This window comes from Pseudophryne corroboree, chromosome 12 (assembly GCF_028390025.1).
Source record: "Pseudophryne corroboree isolate aPseCor3 chromosome 12, aPseCor3.hap2, whole genome shotgun sequence".
Classification (NCBI taxonomy): domain Eukaryota; kingdom Metazoa; phylum Chordata; class Amphibia; order Anura; family Myobatrachidae; genus Pseudophryne; species Pseudophryne corroboree.
In genome coordinates this window covers 86,568,524-86,590,348 of record NC_086455.1, presented here as the reverse complement: position 1 = coordinate 86,590,348, position 21,825 = coordinate 86,568,524, and the positions used below count along the sequence as shown (strand labels likewise).

Genomic DNA, 21,825 nt, shown 5'->3' with positions numbered 1-21,825 from the left:
GCGGATGAAGAAGACGAGGGGGCTGGATATAGTTCCTTCTAATGGAACACGAGACCAATGAAGAACGTAGGCAGGACTAGAAGGCAGGTTAACAAAACTGAAGACAAAGAACTGCGGACTGGTAGGTGGTGGTTCTGAACGATGAGGCTGAACTGCAGACTTGTAAACTGTGGTTTGGAAGAAGAGGCTGAAGACACAGATTTGTAAACTGTGCTTGAGAGACGAGGCTGTGGATCACAGACTTGTAAACGGTGCTTGGGAGATGAGGCTGAAGAGCACAGACTTGTAAACGGTGCTTGAGAGACAAGGCTGTGGAGCACGGACTTGTAAACTGTGCTTGAGAGAGGAGGCTGAAGAGCACGGATTTGCAAACTGTGCTTGAGAGACGAGGCTGTGGAGCACGGACTTGTAAATGGTGCTTGAGAGACGAAGCTGTGGAGCACAGACTTGTAAACTGTGCTTGAGAGACGAGGCTGAAGAGCACGGATTTGCAAACAGTGCTTGAGAGAAGAGGCTGTGACCTGAGACTCTTACTGGGTCATGGTTACCAGGAATGCTCTCACAAACGGCAGTAGGTTAGAGACGGCAGGGCTGCGGGAACAACTAAATGACGGCAGAGGAAAGCCAAGGAGTAACCAGGACACGGAAGGAATCCTGGGAGCACAGGGTTATAGTACCTACAACGTAGTAGTAACTTGAAGCACTGGCACCCCTGTCATAAACCAGACCCTTTTTATAAGTAGAGATTTCCCTGGATTGGCTGGATACAACAGGAAGCCTGCACCATTGCTCAGAAATGGTCTCCAACATGGCGGCTCCCTGTAATGCAGACCTTCTTGCTGGTGCCTAGACACTCCCTTGTTTCTGGCCTCCCAGCAACTGCTCTGAGTGAGATCCGCTGCAGCGGCATCCCGCCACCTTGAGCGAACCCACCACAGCCGCCTACCCGCCACAAGCAGACCTGCCGCAGCAGCCCTCCTTCGCAGCTGCCCACAAGCCGCCCGCACGGCAGACCTCACGCTCCGGCGTCCCGGTAAGAGCCCGGACGCTGACAGTGATCAGCTCAGACATGTTAAGTTTAGGAAAGCGGTTGGACATATAGGAACAGATAGCAGACAGTTGGATATATGAGTGAGAAGAGAGGGGAAGAGGTCAGGGAAGGAATGGTACATCTAAGTATCATCAGCATAGAGAGGATAGTGGAGATCAAAAGAACTAATATGCTCACCTAAAGAGGATCTACAGAGGGAGAATAGGAATGGTCCAGGAACAGAACCTTGGGGGACACCTACTGTTAGGGAAAGTGGAGTCATGAGAGGAGACAGAGAAGGAGTAGTGGACCTTGGATTTGGCAGCAAAGAGGTAATTGCTGACTTTCGTTAGGTCAATTTCAGTGGAGTGGAGAGGATGGAAGTTAGACTGACATAGGTGAAGCAGGGAGTGGGAGGAAAGAAAGGCAGTAAGACAATTGTAGACAATAAGTTCAAGGAGTTTGGAGGCAAAAGGCAGGAAAGAGATGGGTCGATAGTTAGAAAGAGTAGGCTCAAGTGTAGGATTTTTTTTAAGAATGGGGGGGCAAGGGCATGCTTGAAGGTCGAGGGGACAGGGCCTGATGAGAGGGAGAAATTAAGATGTGGGCAAGATGAGAACAGGCAGATGGAAAGAAGTGGTGAAGAAGGTGGGAAGGTATATGGTGAAGTGGGCAGGTGGAGGAGAGGGAGGGCCACATGAGGGCCATGACTTCCTCTTCAGAAACAGAGGAAAAAGAAGTCAGTTGGTAAAATGGATGAGAAGCGGTAGTCACGGAAAGGAGGGGTTTGTTTGAAGAGGGTCTGGAGGGATGTGATGTGCTGACGTATGGAGTTAATTTTAGATGTGAAGTAGGTGGCATAGTCAAGAGCAGAGAGTGAGGCGGAGTGTCGAGACGGGGATGGGCAATGGAGTGAGTTGAAAGTGGCAAAGAGATGCTGCAGGTTTGAAGACTGGTAGTAGATGAGGTTCTTGAAATTCAATGATTGAGGGAGGGAAAGGATAGCATGGTAAGATGGGAGCATAGATTTCAAATGGAGGAAGTCTGCCTTAGAACGTGATTTTCTCCACTGTCGCTTGGCATTTCTTGAACACTTTTGCAGACGTCTGTTGAACTTGGAATGCCAGAGTTGAGGTGTTGATCTGCAAGTGAATAGTGGTTGCTGGAGCAACAGAGTCAAGAGAAGTAAGGGAGGCATTGTATAGGGAAGTGGCTTGTTCAGGGCAGGAGAGAGTGAGAATAGGAGAGAGAAGTTAGTCGAACAGGGAGGATAAGGAAATTATGTTAATAGCCTGAATGGCTTAGTGATGGTAGCCTGAGGAGGTAGAGGTGGAGAAGCAGAGATGGATAAGTTTTAAAGAGAGCAGGTTATGGTCAGACTGGGAGAATGAGGAGTTGGAGTAATCAGAAAATCGTAATGGTGAATGAAGACCAGATCAAGTGAATTCTTACTCACATGGGAGTGTGAGGAAGTCCATTGGGAGAGGCCAAATGATGAAATGACGTAAAGGATTTTAGATATGGAGGATTTTGTGGGGATGTTAAAATCACTTAAAAAATGGAGGGTAGATCTGAAGAAAGGAAGTGAAGGAGCCAGGAAGCAAGTTGTTGAGGAATGTGGAAGGAATGGCAGGGTGACTGTAAATGACAGCTACTCAATGGTGAACAAGTTGGAAGAGGTTGGACCATAAATGTAGAGAATGCAGGGATGTTTCTAGAGGTAGGAGTAACCAGAGAATAGAAGGACCCCAACACCACCTTGCAAACACCTTGGGCCGGGGTGTGTGTGAGAAAGTGAGGCCCCCAGTGGAGAAAGCAGAAGGGGGAGTGGTATCAGAGGGGAAATACAGGTTTCTGAAATGGCTTCAAGGGTCAAGAAGTTGAAGATGAAAAGGTCATGGGTGGGGATCAGTGTGTTACAGACATGCAACAATTATTAGGTAGACACTGAGTGATGGGGGAGTTGAAGAAAACATTAACGTAATTGGAAAAACCATGTTGCACCCCAGGTGGGGCAGATGTAACATGTGCAGAGCAATTAAGATTTGTGTGGGTTATATTGTTTCTGTGCATGGTAAATACTGGCTGCTTATTTTGTACACTGCAATTTAGATTTCAGTTTGAACATACCACACCCAAATCTAACTCTCTCTGCATGTTACATCTGCCCCACCTGCAGTGCAACATGGTTTTGCCCATTAGTGTGCTTTTTTTGTTTGATACCAAACCTGAATATCTTCTATAGTATTGTATTGATGAGGTAAATAAGGGGAGGAAAACTGGAAATAGGAGTGGAGGCTGTATGAGACAGAGCAGAAGATTTCATGAAATGCAGATAAAACTACTATATTGACAAATGTGTATGTTCAACTGCAATAGTTTAGCAAAAAGGAGATTTATGGTAAGACTTACCATTGTTAAATCTCTTTCTGCGAGGTACACTGGTTTCCACAGGAAATAAGATTGTGTAGAGTTGGATCTTGATCCGAGGCACCAACAGGCTAAAACTTTGACTGTTCCCAGGATGCATTGCACCACCTCCTCTATAGCCCCGCCTCCAGGCACTGGAGCTCAGTTTTGTTAACCAGTCCAATGCAGTAGCAGGTAAGAGAGCTAGTAGATGTTAGTCACATAGACCCACATTCTCACGACAGGAGAAGGGACTAGCGGCTAATGCCATACAAACCCAAAGAAGCTAAGTGCGTCAGGGTGGGCGCCCTGTGGAAACCAGTGTACCTAGCAGAAAGAGATTTAACAATGGTAAGTCTTACCATAAATCTCCTTTTCTGCAGCGGGGTACACTGGTATTCCACAGGGAATAACATTGGGGATGTCCTAAAGCAGTTCCTCATGGGAGGGGACTCACTGTAGCGGGCACAAGAACCCGGCATCCAAAGGATGCATCCTGGCAGGCGGAAGTATCAGAGGTGTAGAACATGATGAATGTGTTCACTGAGGACCACGAAGCCGCCTTGCACAATTGTTCAGCGGACACGCCACGGCGGGCCGCCCAAGAAGGTCCAACAGACCGAGAAGAATGGGCCTTGATAGCAGCAGGAGCTGGGAGTCCAGACTGCGCATAAACTTGTGCAATCACCATTCTAATCCATCTGGCCAAGGTCTGCTTATTTGCAGGCAAGCCACGTTTGTGAAAACCAAAAAGGACAAAGAGAGACTCAGATCTGCTAAGAGAGGCTCTCTTCACATATATACGGAGAGCCCGCACCACATCCAAAGACCGTTCTTTGGAGGACAAACCAGGAGAGATAAAGGCCAGAACCACAATCTCTTGGTTAAGGTGGGAAGACAACACCACCTTAGGTATATAACCAGGTTGAGTTCTAAGAACCGCGCCTAAGTGTGACACCCTCCTAGCAGAGGAAATAGCCAACAGAAAAATGACCTTAAGCGTAAGGCATTTAAGATCCACAGACTCAAGAGGTTCAAACGGAGACTCTTGAAGGGCATTAAGAACAACATACAGATCCCATGGAGCCAAAGGAGGGACATAGGGAGGCTAAATCTGTAGTACGCCCTGAGTGAATGTATGAACGTCAGGAATAGATACAGTTTTTCACTGAAACCATACCGACAAGTCAGAAATGTGAACCTTGAGGGAAGCCAGGCGAAGTCCTAAATCCAGGCCTTGTTGCAAAAAAGCCAGAAGTCTGGAAGTACTAAACTTGTATGCATCATAAATTCTTAGCAGCACACCAGGTGAAGTAAGAATTTCAGACCCTATAATAAATACGGGCAGAAGCCGGTTTGTGGGCCTTCTACATAGTTTGATTAACTGCCTCAGAAAATCCTTTGGCCCTCAGGAGTGAAGCTTCAAGAGCCACGCCGTCGAAACCAGTCTTGTCAGGTCCTGGTAAACACAAGGTCCTTGAATGAGGAGGTCTGGGTGTTGAGGACGTAGAAGAGGACGCTCGATCGAGAGACCCTGCAGGTCTGAGAACCAAAGCCGTCTGGGCCACCCTGGAGCGACTAGAAGCAGTATTCCTCCTTCTTGTTTGACGTTCCGTAGTACCCTGGGCAGGAGTGACACTGAAGGGAACATGTATGGCAGCCGAAAGTTCCATGGATTTTGCCAGCGCGTCCATGAACGCTGCTTGAGGATCCCTTGTCCTTGCTCAGAAGACCGGAACCTTGTGATTGTGTTGAGATGCCATCAGGTCTACATCTGGTAGACCCCACTTGTCCATGAGGAGTTGGAAGACCTCCGGATGAAGACTCCACTCCCCAGCGCGTACGTCCTGATGACTGAGGAAGTATGCTTCCCAGTTGAGGACCCCTGGAATGAACACTGCTGATAATGCTGGCAGATGGCGTTCCGCCCAACAAAGAATTTTTGACACTTCCATCATTGTCATGCGACTTCGAGTGCCGCCTTGATGACTTATGTACGCCACCGTGGTGGCATTGTCGGATTGTACTTGAACAGGCCTGTTCTGTATGAAAGGCAGGGCCAGTGTCAATGCATTGAACACTGCCCGCAATTCCAGAATGTTTATCGGGAGAAGAGATTACTACATGGTCCACCGACCCTGGAGAGAGAGTTGCTCCAACACCGCGCCCCAACCCCGCAGACTGGCATCCGTTGTTAAGAGGACCCAGTTAGAGATCCAGAAGTGACGACCCTGGCTCAATTGTTGGTCCTGTAGCCACCAACTCAGTGACAGACGAACCTCCGGAGTCAAGGAGGTCATTTGAGACCTGATCCGGTGAGGCAGGCCGTCCCACTTGCAAAGGATTACCCTCTGTAGAGGGCGGGAATGAAATTGAGCATACTCCACCATGTCGAAAGCCAACACCATGGGGCCTAGTACTTGCATCGCCGAGTGTATCGACACTCTTTGGCGAGAGAGGAAGTATCTGATTCTTTCCTGAAGTTTCAGGAACTTCTCCGGAGACCAGAACAAACATTGGTTGTGTGTGTCCAGTAATGCCCCCAAGTGTACTATGCTCTGAGCAGGGACGAGTGAGGATTTCTTCCAGTTGATGAGCCACTCATGGGCTTGCAGTAATTGGACCGTCAGTTCCAGATGACGGAGGAGAACCCCTGGTGAGTTCGCCAGGATCAACAAGTCATCCAGATACTGCAGGATCCTGATACCCTGATGGCGGAGAAGGGCCGTCATGACCGCCATGACCTTGGTGAAGATCCGAGGAGCCATGGTCAGTCCAAAAGGCAAGGCTTGGAACTGATAATGAAGGTTGCCAATAGCAAACCGAAGATATTGCTGATGCGACATGGCAATAGGTATGTGTAGGTAAGCATCCTGTATATCCAGGGATACCATATAGTCCTTGGGTTCCATAGCCAGTACAATAGAGTGTAGAGTTTCCATACGGAATTTGGACACCCTCAGAAATTTGTTCAAAGATTTGAGGTTGAGTATAGTTCGGGAGGATCCATTCGGCTTCGGAACTAGAAACAGCGTTGAATAGTATCCCCTGCCTCTCTGAGACAGAGGCACCGGCACTATCACTCCTGTATCCAAGAGGGATTGGACAACCTAATGTAGAGTTTGAGCTTTCAACAGATCCAAAGGGATAACCATTGAGCAAAATTGGCGAGGGGGACGTCTCTTGAAAGAGATTGCGTACCCGTGAGAGACCACTTCCTGCACCCAGGCATCCAAAGAGGTCTTTAACCATACCTGGCGAACTGCAGAAGTCGGCCTCTCACCCTGGGGTCCCCCAGGGGGAGGCCCGCCCCGTCATGCAGCAGGCTTGTCCGGTTTGGAAGCAGGTTGACGGGCGGCCCAAGAACGTTTAGGTTTAGGATTAGTGGACTTGGAAGTACGAGCCTGTCTTGGGTACGCCTGACATTTTGCTTTACCTGAAGGTTGAAAGGAACGCAAAGTAGTACTCAGCCTTCGGAACCGAAGGATTAGTACTTGGGAAAAACACAGTCTTGGCAGACGCCAAGTCGGTGACAATTTTGTTCAGATCATATCCAAATAGTATCTCCCTTAAAAGTGAGTACCTCCAAGGTCTTCTTAGAGTCCAGGTCCACCGACCAGGACCGTAACCACAGAATCTGGCGAGCCAGGATAGACGTTGTAGATGCTTTGGCCGCCATAACGCCTGCATCAGAGGCCGCCTCCTGAATATAGTGGAAGGCTGTGGAAATATAGGACAGATATTGTCTGGGGGTGTCCGAAAAAATCAGAGGTAGCTCTTCCTCAATTGCTTGAACCCATGCTTCAATGCCTTTTGCAGCCCAAGAGGCTGCTATAGTGGGTCTATGTGTTATGATTCCAGCACTCTGGTCTGAGGAGATCTTATTGCAAGGACCGGAGCACTGGAGCGTAATGCTGGGGAAGGGAGCGGGAATGGAAAATAGCCCCTGGCACCCTAACTCCGTTGTCTCGCCCGTGCTGTCAGAAATCCCCTGTGAGACTATGGTTGCTTGAGCCAATGACAGCCGCGTTTGAAGGGCGGATTATGTCTGCCCAACTCCGATGCCCCCTCAGGTCTTAATGGGAGACAAAGGGAAATCTGAGACAGGGTGATAACAAGGGGCCCTCTGACTAAACAACCAGGCCAGGGGCTACAAGCTAACTGGAAACTAGAATATGTGCGGAAAAACCGCCAGGGAAAAGGACAACCAAAATATCCACTTGTCCACTCTCCTACCCGGCACCGCCGAGTTCCAGAGAGGACTTGTGGAAGCGGAACCCTCCGCAAATGCTCCGAAACAGAATATAAAGATAAAGCGGCTGAGCCGCAACACACGGCAGAGCCGCAACTCACGAACACCACTCGATATTCTCTGGTGATCGTTGAGGACTACAGGGGACCAAACGACTTCTTGGGATGAGATGACAACTCCAAGATACAGGACTTCTGAGGACAGGAATGACCGGACACAGCAGGACTGGAACAGACGTTCAGCAAACCAAAACAGCATGCAGGAAGCTATTACCGGCGTCTGTGTGAAGCACTGAGAAGCATTTAACAAAGAGTCCTCCAATCAGATGCCCCCAGTCTAATTGCCCCAAATGCTGTGCAGCTGCCCTGCTGCACGCCCACAAGACCAGCGTGTATGTTGAAATCTGACCCTGCAACGGGGAACGCGGTCCGTCCATGGCGTCCCCGTTGCCAGGGTCCAGGCGGCTCAGCCGCTCGGCGTCCATGTGTTGCTAGGGAGCCGGCGGCTACGCACGCACGGTGTCCCTAGTTGCTAGGCGCCGGGCCGCGAGGACATCGCGGACCCCAGCGCCTAACAGTACCCCCTCCTTGAGGAGGGGTCAAGGAACCCCTAAAGCCAGGTTTCTGAGGAAATTCTCGAAAAAATTCCCTCTTGAGCCTAGGGGCATGAAGATCCTTATCCAGGACCCAAGACCTTTCCTCCGGACCATAGCCTTTCCAGTGCACTAAAAAATAAAGCCGACCCCGGGACAATTTAGAGTCAAGAACTTTCTCTACCAAGAATTCCTGTTGTCCCTGTACATCCACTGGAGATCTACCCTGAGAGATCCTCCGAGGAAATTTACTGGAAGAAACGTATTGTTTCAACAGGGAACAATGAAAAGTATTTCCAATTTTAAGGGATCTTGGTAAACGTAGCCGAAAGGCAACTGGATTGACCTTCTTAATAATAAGAAACGGTCCAATAAATTTGGGTCCCAATCTAGCCGAGGATTGTCGAAGCCTGATGTTGCGAGTTGACAACCACACCTTATCTCCCACCTTAAAAGTGCAAGGACGTCGGAGCCTGTCAGAAAATTTCTTCTCTCGGAAGGCAGCTTTCATGAGAGCAAGGTGCACTTTTTTCCAAATTGCTCTGAGATGGGAGGTTAAGGTTAGCGAGGAGACTGGAGAATGATGAAAAAAAGAATTGGCTCTGGGGTGAAAACCAAAAACTGAAAAGAATGGAGACTCTTTAGTGGAGGAATAACAAGAATTATTGTAAGCAAATTCAGCCAAATGGAGAAACTCGGACCAATCATTCTGGAGTTTGGCTGAATACAAGCGCAAATATTGTTTTAATGACTGGTTGACTCGTTCGGTTTGCCCGTTGGATTGTGGGTGGTAACCGGATGTTAACGACAGTTTCATCTTTAATGAGGCACAAAAACATTTCCAGAATTGTGCGATGAATTGTGGACCCCGATCAGAAACAATATCAGTGGGCAACCCATGAAGCCTGAACACATGGCGGAGGAACAAAACTGCCAACCCTTGAGCAGAAGGCAATCGAGGAAGAGCAATAAAATGAGCCATTTTACTAAAACGGTCCACTACCACCCATATGACTCGGAATCCGGCTGAAAGGGGAAGGTCAACCACAAAATCCATGGAAATATGAGACCATGGCCTGAGAGGAACAGTTAAGGGCATAAGTTGCCCGATAGGCAAGGAACAGGGAACCTTATGCTGTGCACAAACCTGACATGAATAAACAAATTCCTTAACGTCTTTAGAAAGACTAGGCCACCATACTGAGCGAGAGACTAACTCCAATGTCTTAGTGACTCCCGGATGCCCTGAAACTTTGTTGTCATGAAATTCAGTTAAAACAGTGGCTCTCAAAAATTCAGGGACGTAAAGACGACCAGCAGGAGTAAATCTAGGAGCTTGGTGTTGAAGCTGGTTTAACTGGGTAAATAAATCCTGTGTGAGGCCTGCCCGGATGACCGAAGATGGAAGTATGGGGGTAACAACAGGATTGCTACTGTGAACCGGAAGAAAGCTACGTGACAGGGCATCAGCTTTAGTATTCTTGGAACCAGTGATTATAAATTTGAAACAAGTAAAAAATAATGCCCAACGTGCTTGCCGGGCATTAAGCCGTTTAGCTGATTCAATGTATTGCAGGTTCTTATGATCAGTCAAAACCGAAATAGTATGTTTTGCTCCCTCCAGCCAATGCCTCCACTCCTCAAAAGCCCACTTTACCGCCAGTAACTCCCGATTACCAACGTCATAGTTGGATTCAGCGGAGGAGAATTTCCTGGACATAAAGGCACAAGGATGTAACTCCAGAGACTCCGGATCCTTTTGAGAAAGGACAGCCCCCACTCCAACCTCTGAGGCATCAACCTCCACAACAAAGGGCAATTCCGGATTAGGATGTCTGAGGACTGGAGCCAAGACAAAGGCTTGTTTCAAGGCCCGGAAGGACAACTCAGCTTCATGCGACCAGTTGGTAGGATCCGCTCCTTTCTTTGTCAGAGCCACTATGGGAGCAACCAGGTCAGAAAAAGAATGGATGAACCTCCAATAATAATTCGCAAACCCTAAAAAGCGCTGAATTGCTTTTAAATTGGTGGGTTGCGCCCAATTAAGGATGGCCTGGAGCTTCTTTGGTTCCATGGAAAATCCCTGAGGTGAAATTATGTACCCTAAAAAAGATACTTCCGTGACGTGAAAATCACACTTCTCCAGCTTGGCATATAAATGATTCTCACGTAACTTTTGAAGAACCAGACGCACCTGGGTAACATGTTGTTCCATTGATTCAGAATAAATCAAGATGTCGTCTAAATAAACGACCACAAATTTCCCTAGGAAGTCACGGAGCACATCATTAATGAGGTCTTGAAAAACTGCTGGAGCATTAGACAGGCCGAACGGCATCACCAGGTATTCGTAGTGACCCGACTGAGTGCTGAAAGCCGTCTTCCACTCATCTCCAGATTTAATTCGGATGAGGTTGTAAGCTCCTCTAAGGTCAATTTTAGAAAAAATCACAGCAGAACGTAACTGATCAAAAAGTACAGAAATTAACGGCAAAGGATAGGTGTTTTTTACTGAGATCTTATTCAGGGCTCTAAAATCAATGCATGGTCTAAGCGAGCCATCCTTTTTCTCCACAAAGAAAAAACCTGCACTTAAAGGAGATTTTGATGGTCTAATAAATCCTTTCTCTAAGCTCTCCTGAACATAATCATTCATGGCCGAAGTTTCTGGCCCGGACAATGCATATAATCTCCCCTTTGGCAATGCGGCACCTGGAACTAGCTCAATAGCACAATCATAAGGCCGATGGGGAGGCAGAATGTCCGCATTGCCTTTGGAGAATACATCGGCAAACTCCTGGTATTCCACAGGAATGAGCTCTGGAATGATAGCTGCTACTCTGACTGGATACGAAATACATTCCTTAGCACAAAATGTACCCCATTGGGAAATCTCCCCGGACCGCCAATCAATGGTGGGATTATGAAAGGCCAGCCAAGGGTGACCCAGAACAACTGGAACTGCTGGGCAATGTGTTAGGTAGAATTCAATATTTTCGGAATGTAAGGCTCCTACTGTAAGTACTACGGGAGGTGTACGGTGAGTAATTACCCCATTGGAAAGCGCACTCCCATCTAAGCCGTGCATGGTGATACACCTATCCAATGGTAACTGTGGAATGCCTAAGGCCTTAGCCCAAATTAAATTCATAAAGTTTCCTGCAGCTCCACTGTCAACAAAAGCCGACACAAAAGAACTGAGGCTGCCAAAGGAAACCTTAACTGGGACTAAAAGAGTTATTCGAGGAGATAAGCTGCAGACCTAGGTGAACCCCCTCACAATTCACCTGGTCAAAGCGTTTCCCGACTTGTTCGGACAATTACGAGCAAAATGTCCCTTACCACCACAGTACAAACAAAGACCGGAATTTTGCCTTCTGGCTTTTTCCTCAGGAGACAGCCGGGAGAGACCCATCTGCATGGGCTCCTCGACGTCCTCTGGAATGGAATAAACACAGGGACTAGACCTTACAGATGTTCCTCTTTCAGCCCTCCGCTCTCTGAGACGACGATCAATCTTTTTAGAAAGCTCCATGAGTTTATCGAGAGTCTCAGGAGCGGGGTACTGGAGGAGACTGTCTTTAATAAACTCTGATAAACCGAGGCGAAACTGACTGCGCAGGGCTGGGTCATTCCAGCCACAGTCGTTCGACCAACGGCAAAACTCGGTACAATAAACATCTGCAGGATTTCTACCTTGTTTGAGAGCGCGCAGCTGACTTTCAGCGGACGCCTCTCTATCTGGGTCATCATACAAGAGCCCTAAAGACTTAAAGAAAGCGTCTTCTGACAACAACGCAGGATCCTCTGCTCTTAAACCAAATGCCCAGGTCTGAGGTTACCCCTGGAGTAAAGAAATAATAATCCCAACCCGCTGAGATTCAGTACCAGAGGAAGTAGGTCTTAAACGAAAATAAAGTTTACAGGATTCTTTAAAATTAAAAAATTCTTTTCTATCACCAGAAAAACGGTCAGGCAAATGCATCTTTGGTTCAGGGACTACCTTTGGGGAGGCTCACAAAAGATCTTCCTGCGACCTCACCCGAAGAGAAAGATCCTGAACCATCTGAGTAAGTTCTTGAATCTGATTGACTAAGAGCTGGCCAGGATTTGGCCCTAAACCTGTCGGATTCATGAGGCCAAAAAACTTTAACAAAAACTGAATGAGAAAAAATTAAAACCTGTTCAATTTTAGTTTTTGGTATGGCCGGTAATAATGTTATGATTCCAGCACTCTGGTCTGAGGAGATCTTATTGCAAGGACCGGAGCACTGGAACGTAATGCTGGGGAAGGGAGCGGGAATGGAAAATAGCCCCTGGCACCCTAACTCCGTTGTCTCGCCCGTGCTGTCAGAAATCCACTGCGAGACTATGGTTGCTTGAACCCATGGCAGCCGCGTTTGAAGGGCGGATTATGTCTGCCCAACTCCGATGCCCACTCAGGTCTTAATGGGAGACAAAGGGAAATCCGAGACAGGGTGATAACAAGGGGCCCTCTGACTAAACAACCAGGCCAGGGGCTACAAGCTAACTGGAAACTAGAATATGTGCGGAAAAACCGCCAGGGAACAGGACAACCAAAATATCCACTTGTCCACTCTCCTACCCGGCACCGCCGAGTTCCGGAGAGGACTTGTGGAAGCGGAACCCTCCGCAAATGCTCCGAAACAGAATATAAAGATAAAGCGGCTGAGCCGCAACACACGGCAGAGCCGCAACTCACGAACACCACTCGATATTCTCTGGTGATCGTTGAGGACTACAGGGGACCAAACGACTTCTTGGGATGAGATGACAACTCCAAGATACAGGACTTCTGAGGACAGGAATGACCGGACACAGCAGGACTGGAACAGATGTTCAGCAAACCAAAACAGCATGCAGGAAGCTATTACCGGGGTCTGTGTGAAGCACTGAGAAGCATTTAACAAAGAGTCCTCTAATCAGATGCCCCCAGTCTAATTGCCCCAAATGCTGTGCAGCTGCCCTGCTGCACACCCACAAGACCAGCGTGTATGTTGAAATCTGACCCAGCAAAGGGGAACGCGGTCCGTCCATGGCATCCCCGTTGCCAGGGTCCAGGCAGCTCAGCCACTCGGCGACCCTGTGTTGCTAGGGAGCCGGCGGCTACGCACGCACGGCGTCCCTAGTTGCTAGGCACCGGGCCGCGGGGACATTGCGGACCCCGGCGCCTAACACTATGTACAGCACCTGTAAGAGTATAAATAGACTTCAAGCAACCCTCCACATGCTTATCCGTCGGATCCTTCAAAGAGGTGACGGTGGTGACAGGCAGAGTAGATGGCACCACAAGATGGGCTACATGTGAGTCAACTGGTGGCAGGGTTTCCCACTTGTTACTCAACTCCGCAGAGATAGGATAATGAGCTAGCATCATTTTAGACAGGGGAAATTTCTTTCCTGGAGAAGACCAGGATTTCTGACATATGTCAATTAAATGGTCAGAATGTGGTAAGACTAATTTAGTAACCTTCTGACGTTTGAACTTATCAGGTTTCTTAGACATATCAGGAGGGTCAATCTCATCATCAATCTGAAGAATCAGCTTGATAGCCTCCACTAGGTCAGGAACATCAACCTGTGTTGTAGAGTCTTCGTCAGAAGCAGCAGACATCAGCATCTGATGCATCAGTATATTCCCCATCCGAATCGGAAGAATCATCCGAAATATTAGAGAATTGTGAGGAAGAAATGGCCCGCTTAGATGACCCTTTGGTTCCATTAGGGCGAGGGTTAGGTTTTTGTTTAACCAAGGACTGATTTAATTGCTGTAACTGGGTTGACAGAGTATCCGCCCATGGTGGATTAACTACAGGGACAATATGTGGCTGTAATGGCACAGGTGGTCCCACAGGGGGCATAAGCCTTGTTACAAGCATAGTCCGCATATTTGAAAATGCAGCCCAAGGTGGATCTTCCACAGGTGCTGCGGGCTGACTAGGGGGTGCAGAACACCCAGTACCTGGCCGCTCAGCAGAAATCATTTTCTCAGGTAAATCCGTGGCGCCAGCACTGCATGATGCAGGAGCGTCTGTGGATTTCATGCCCTGTGCAGCAGACATTATTGGGATATGTAGCCTTAGGGTGTATCAGTACAATATAGCCAGACAAACACAATACGCAATACCTGACTGTCACAACTGAGGGCTGGTGCTGACCAGGGGAGGCCTCAGTTGTGGGGGCTGAGGTGTACGTGAACCTGGGAGGCAGTATAGGGTTCTTGGACATGCAGAGAACCTTTAGCACAAATGCCCGAAGGCGTGACCAAGACAACTTTGTAAAAGTTTAAAATGTTTATTGAACACAGTTCAGCTTGCACATTGACTGTTTAAGGAAAACAGGAATGCTCAGCAATATGGAGTTGTAGCATAACAGGATAATCACAGTTCCTTAAGTACAGGAATAATAGGATGCTGTTGGGAGTGGTATAACACACTATAGTCTTGGAAACCTGGAGATGGAAAGTCCAGAGGAGTAACAGCTATCTGCTGTATAGATGGTATGTGTAAGGACTGACCAGCAGATGACACACTGGAAGCTGGAGCTACTGGTGGAATGCTGAATGAGGTGAGCACCTGTAACTGCCAAGGGTACCGGGTGGAACCGGCCAGGTGGTGAGGGTGCTACGGAGCTCATTGATGGAGTGAGCGTTTGTAGATAGGAGCACCGGTGGTGAACTGTGGAAGGATATTGAACACCAATGTAGCGGAAGGTCAGATGAAGAAACACTGGTGATGCTGGGGATTAATGAAGGAACACCGATGGTGACTGAAGATCGATGATGGAACACCGATGGTGACTGGAGATTGATGATGGAACACCGATGGTGACTGGAGATCGATGATGGAACACCGATGATGACTAGAGATCGATGATAGAACACCGATGGTGACTGGAGATCAATGATGGAACACCGATGATGACTGACAGGGCTAGGCACCGCTGGAAGCCAATATGGAACCACTGCCAATAGCAAAATGCAATGCTGGGACACTGCAGAGTCAGGCTGCACCGCCAGATGGTAGCTGGTGCGAGTCTCTAGTGAAGCTAAACCCAGGAGCTGGAATACCTGGAACGATAGCTGAATAACCACAGACAGGAGAGACTTGTAATGCTGGGTTTGACAACCAAAGCACTGACCTCTTTCCAGCCCAGGAAGAGGATATTTATACCTGCTGGGAAGCAGGCATTGGCTGGATGATTGAGCAGAGTCCAGAGTGCAGCGGATAGGTTGAAACAATAGCATGTGACTGGAAAAACATGGCTGCGCCAATGTTAGCATTTGGAGGGAAAGTGGGAAAACGGCAGTAATGGCAGCGGAGGCTGCGGAGGGCAGGAGCCGCAAGTCTTGAATATTTTATATAGGAAACAATAGTGATGGCGGCGGAGGGCAGGAGACACCATTCTTGGAACTAATAAATTAAACTTGTGAAACTGTTGTGACAGCGCTGCGGGATCACAGGGAGGAGATGTGAAATGAAGACATCAGCATACTACATGCTGACAACGCAGATGGGATCCCGCCCTGGAACACTAGGCCAGTCTCAGGAGACACTTGAAAGGTAAATAATGATGTCCAGTTACCCGGATCATGACACTGACAAAACCCCTCTAAGATATGTGCCCGCAATTGCAGAGCACAAACAGAGGATTTAAGTAGTATGAGATGACTGAAACACACAGTGAAAAATACAAAACAGTATATCCTGTGGAACACTATATGGTATGAGACCCTGATGCACTTAGTTCCCCAAGGTACAGAATATAGTGATAGCAATATGTGTGATACACAGAATAGAATCCACACAGCAGCTATAGGCACACAGTCACAGGTACAATGCAGAAATTATTACATATAAACAATAAGACTGTACTGGACTAGTAATACTACATAGAGATATGTATGTATACAGATATAACAATGCACAGGATGTATATCACAGAATACTTGTACTAAATATTCATATAGTAGTGCACTTGTTCTTAACGAACGCTTTCTAAATGACATGTAGAATACTTAAGTGTCCTGTAAATGCACAGCACTGATGAGACAGGCGGCTTTACAGAGGACACAGTGCCCAGCAGTCTCAGGATCAGCGCAGCTCTGTGAAATGGCGCCCAAACGCTGACAGAGAGTGAGGGAGAGAGAGAGATGCAGCTCCAGGGTGGGAACACCTGCTGTAGATGGCGCCAAGATCCAACTCTACACCCCGATGTTATTCCCTGTGGAATACCAGTGTACCCCGCTGCAGAAATGTAAAATAAAAGTGTAATTATATGGGAGCAGAACTTGAATGTTAGACTGTGTTACAAATGAGAGCAATGCCGATATGTACACAGTTGGCCGATGTTTTAAGTACTGTGCATTTGTTCTGAATGTTACTGCACAGAGATGCAGAATGCATTTTTGCACAGGGATTTTAGTGGGCATTATTGGGAGGTAAAAGGGGGGGTCACTAGAAAGATACGGATGTGTTGCTGACAGCGGCTGCGTCAAAACCCTTGAAAAAGGAGGCCATGTTCAGATGTATAAACTGCACCTGCCTTAGCGGTGTATCTAAAGACACAACATTTATTTATTTGATTATGAACAGCCCAAATCTCTGATGAAGTTTTGAATACTGGCTTTCCAGATTCAGGGGTAAATGTATTACCCTGCCACTGATCATGACAGTATTTTTCTTCTTGCTTACTCTCTTTACCAAGAAGAAGCAGGAGGCACTAGCGCAGAGATGTAAGAACACCTCGGCTGCCGGAGTGGGGACGTGAAAAATCTCCCCTTCGGCGATCCCTGTCCCTGCAGTGCATCAGCCTAGTGCTGAGTCTCACCCCCCACCCCCACCCATCCCCGGCTCACTGGGCATGAGCAAGGTTTCATGTAGCCCAGATCCAACAGCAGCCACTACAGTGGCTGTCAATTGCACAATGACACCTTCAGCTGTCGAAATCAATAGTTGGAATGGTCGGTGCCACTGACCGTTCTTACTTTGCCTCGTACGATCGGCATTGCTATCTTACAAATTGCAGCACCGATAATGACAGGGGCGCATAGAACCCCTGTAACCTTGCACACAGCGCTGCTGTCATACATGGGGGAGAAGCGGTATCAGTGCACTGATACCACTTCTCCTCCATAATGGAAGGTAATATATTTACCCCTCATATTTTAACATAAAAGATAAAAGAAGCATCAGACAGGTGAAAAGTTACTGTCTTTTTTGCAAGGTTAGTAATAACAGAGCATTGACCGATATATATCACCTACTGTATAGGGGATGTAGTCATTATGTTATGATCAGATGCGTAGCCAGAACTTTGTGGATCCCGTAGTAACATTTTAAAGGGGCCCCTGTTAGCAGCAGTTATTAATTTTATGCACCACATTTGTTCATTTTATGCCCTATTTCATTTTCTGAACCATAGTAGTGCCTTAGTCAATGTTATGCCCCATAGTAGTGATCTAGTTTATTTTATGAACCACAGTAATGCTCTAGTTTACATTATGTCACATTGTAAGGCTGCTAGTACACATTATGCAACACAGTAGCACAACTCACATAATGACACACAGTGCCCCCAGTTCATATTTTGTCACATTACAGTGCCCTGAGTTCATATTATGGCACACTATAGTGCCTCCATTTCATATTGTGCCATATTACAGTGCCCCAGTTCATATTATCTAGCAATGGGGGTCATTCCGAGTTGATCGCTCGCTAGCAACTTTTTGCAGCGCTGCGATCAGGTTAAATCTTGGCAAAACTGCACATGCATATGCAACACAATGCGCAGGCGCTTCATACAGGTACAAAGAGGATCGATGCTGGGCGATGGATTTAACGAAGAATCCATTCGCACAGCCGATCGCAAGGTGATTGAGAGAAAGAGGGCGTTTGTGGGTGTCAACTGACCATTTTCTGGGAGTGTTTGCAAAAACGCAGGCGTGTCCAAGTGTTTGCAGGGCGGGTGTCTGACGTCAATTCCGGGACCAAAAAGACTGAAGTGATCGCAGCGGCTGAGTAAGTCCAGAGCTACTCAGAAACTACCAAAAAATGTTTTGTGCCGTCGGCTGCAACAACGTTTGCACACTTGCAAAGCGAAATTACACTCCCCCATAGACGGCGACTATCTGAATGCAGCGCTGCAAAAAGTTGCTAGCGAGCGATCAACTTTGAATGACCGCCAATATAATGCTTTCCAATTCATTTTATACCACATTACACTGAGCAGGTCCAGCTGCATATCTAGATTTGTAGGCACCAAGGCAAACATTTGTAAGGGTTAATATGCACAGTATCTATCAAATGGTGAAAAGTGTAAATAGAACATGTAACTTTGACAGGGAAGGTGGGCACCTCTCACCTCTGGGCCCCATAGCAGTCAGTCGCACTCCCTGCACTTGTGGTATGCCCTTGGTTATGTTGTGAACATTGTCAAAATGTTGGAAATGAGAAAGAATTTTTTTTAAGAGTTTCTGCTCTATTGTGACAGTCTTTTGCCTTTGTAATTATCCCCTAAATTATGTTATCCTCACGTTCAAGACATTTATAAATGTTTTGAGTAATCCTTGATTGTAGAGTTGTTATGCTAACTTGTTAAACAAAAAAGTGTAATGCAGATATTATTATAAGAGAGTACTGCACCATAAAATGTATTATACATATAAGGATACTAACCAATATCTTTGAAATGTGATGATGTATTGGTATCCACACCAGGAAAGCTAAAATGCTAAAAATTAAAAAAGATACAGTTTAATATTAAAAAAAGTTTAAATAATTAGGGCACTAACATTTTTTATTCAATACAATTTTCTCTGTAAATAACTATATGTCAACCATCTCCATACTTTTATTTTCATATTTGTTTTTATTTCTAAAAAAAACATGCACTGTATACATTATGTACTTACTGTCAGATTAGGGACAGCTTTACATATATTTTATCAACTTTATTTTATGTACTGTAGTTTGCTTTATGTACAAGTATTCATAATACAATGTGCATCTCCCATAGCTACAGACATTTAACTTGTGTTGCCCACCTAGAAGTAGGGTTAATATTTCATCCCTTTAATTCTGGACACATTAATTACACAGGTTCTGTGGCTGATTAAAACCAGGTGAAATGGAGTCTTGAAGTCAGCCAGCCACAGAACCTGTGTAATTAATGTGTGTCCAGAATTGAAGGGATGAGGTGGTAACCCTACCTATAAGTGATGCTTGTAGATATAAGGAACTGCAACATCTACCAAGGCCAGTAATACACAGTTGCTTCCAAAAGCAACACTATAAGGGTCTAAATAAGACTTTAAACTTTAGAAAAGCTAATTTCGACTTGCTGACACAAGCAATGAAGGACATAAATTGGGAAATTGTTTTTCATGCTAAAAATACAGCTGAAATGTGGGATGTTTTTACAACTGAGCTCAATAAGTACAATCATTTGTTTATTCCCAAGGTTAACAAAAACAGGAGTAATAAATTCAAGCCAATGTGCCTTAATAAGAAGTTCAAGGAACAAATGGATAAAAAGAGGAGAGCTTTCAAAGCATTTAAGTCTGACGGGAAGGTGGAATCTTTCCAGTTCTACAGGGAATGTAACAAAAAATGCAAAAAATAAATCAGAGCAGCCAAAATAGAAAATGAAAAACAAATAGCAAAGGAGAGCAAAACAAACCCCAAAAAGTTATTTAAGTATATAAACGGTAAAAGGCTAAAAAAATGAGAACATTGGACCACTAAAGGACAAGCTAGATGTCTTGATTAATGACGATAGGGAAAAAGCAGATTTATTGAATAAATTCCTTTCATCTGTATTCACAAGAGAGAACTGGTTGACAGGAGAAGTGCACAACATAAGCGTTAACAGCGACCCTTTGCTAAGTACTTGGTTAAACGAGAAAGTGGTCAGAGAGAGATTAAGCAAAATTAAGATAAATAAATCTCCTGGGCCGGATGGATTACACCCCAGGGTTCTTATGGAACTTAACTCAGAGCTATCGAGGCCCCTATATTTGATTTTCGGTGAGTCAATTACATTAGGAATGATACCAAAAGACTGGCGTACAGCAGAGGTAGTCCCAATATTTAAAAAGGGAATTAAAACTCATCCCGGCAACTATAGACCGGTAAGTTTGACATCAATAGTGGGGAAAATACTGTAAGGAATATTAAGGGATAGTAAACTAGAGTACTTAGATAACTCCAGGGTTATTAATAGGCACCAACATGGTTTTAGAAAGGACAGGTCATGCTAAACAAAATTAATAAGCTTCTACGAGAAAATGAGTGACAATATTGATCAGGGTAAAGCGGTGGATGTGGTCTTTTTGGACTTTGCTAAGGCCTTTGACACAGTGCCACATAGGAGACTAATTTTCAAATTGAGGGAGCTTGGGGTGAAAACACTATTTGTACTTGGGTAAGTAATTGGCTGTATAACAGAAAACAGCGAGTGGTGATAAATAGGATGTTTTCTGAATGGGCCTCAGTGCTTAGTGGAATACAGCAGGGTTCAGTACTCGGGCCATTGCTGTTTAACATATTCATTAATGACCTGGGAGTGGGCCTAGAAAGCACAGTGTCAATTTTCGCAGACGACATTAAACTGTGTAGAGTAATTAATTCCGACAGGGATGTTGAGTCTCTGCGGAATGATTTATCCAGACTTTAGGTCTGGGCAGACAAATGGGGAATGAGTTTCAATATAGAAAAATGTAAAGTTATGCACTTTGGGACTAAGAATAATCAGGCATCATATAAATTAAATGAGGAAAATATAGGGATAACCGTAGTTGAAAAGGATTTGGGTGTGCTCATCAATAATAGACTTAGTAGCAGTACCCAGTGTCAAAATGCACCGAAAATCAAATATAGGGGCCTCGATAGCTCTGAGTTAAGTTCCATAAGAACCCTGGGGTGTAATCCATCCGGCCAGGAGATTTATTTATCTTAATGCATAAAACGGGGAATGGAGACAAGGGATGAGAGTGTAATCCTGCCACTGTATAAATCATTGGTGCGGCCACACTTGGAATATTGTATACAGTTTTGGGCACCACACTATAAAAAAGATATCTTGGAACTCAAAAGGGTTCAGAAGCGAGCCACCAAACTGGTTAAGGGGTTAGAGGCACTGAATTATAAGGAAAGACTAACAAGGTTAGCTTTGTTTACAATGAGGAGGCTGAGAGAGGACATTATTAACATTTATAAATACATTAAGGGAGAATACAAGGACTTATCAGACGATCTGTTTATAAAAAAAAAAGCTACACAGGACATGAGGACACCTCCTGAGGTTAGAAGAAATTTTTTTTCATACACAACAGAGGAAAGGGTTCTTCACAGTGATGAAGATAGATGTATTTAGCTTAAGCAGTGGCAGCCATTTTGTTAAGCAGCAGCCATGATGTAGTGAGCAAGAAGTATGCTTTGCTGGAGAAATCATAATAATGCTGACATTTCATAGCTAAGTACGTTCTGTGTGAAGCAAGGTCATATCTATAAGTTTTGAAAA

The 21,825-nt window shown here is 46.0% G+C and overlaps 1 protein-coding gene across 15 annotated transcripts in view; it reads right to left on the bottom strand.

Moving 5' to 3' along the window:
• Nucleotides 1-21,825, bottom strand: part of LOC134980775 (protein SIX6OS1-like) — a 987,982-nt gene that overhangs the window by 20,281 nt on the left and 945,876 nt on the right. For all 15 annotated transcript variants that reach the window (XM_063947742.1, XM_063947731.1, XM_063947730.1 and 12 more), the window contains one exon: nt 18,981-19,035. In XM_063947742.1, the coding sequence (XP_063803812.1) occupies nt 18,981-19,035 (55 nt within the window). The remainder of the gene's footprint in view (nt 1-18,980; nt 19,036-21,825) is intronic.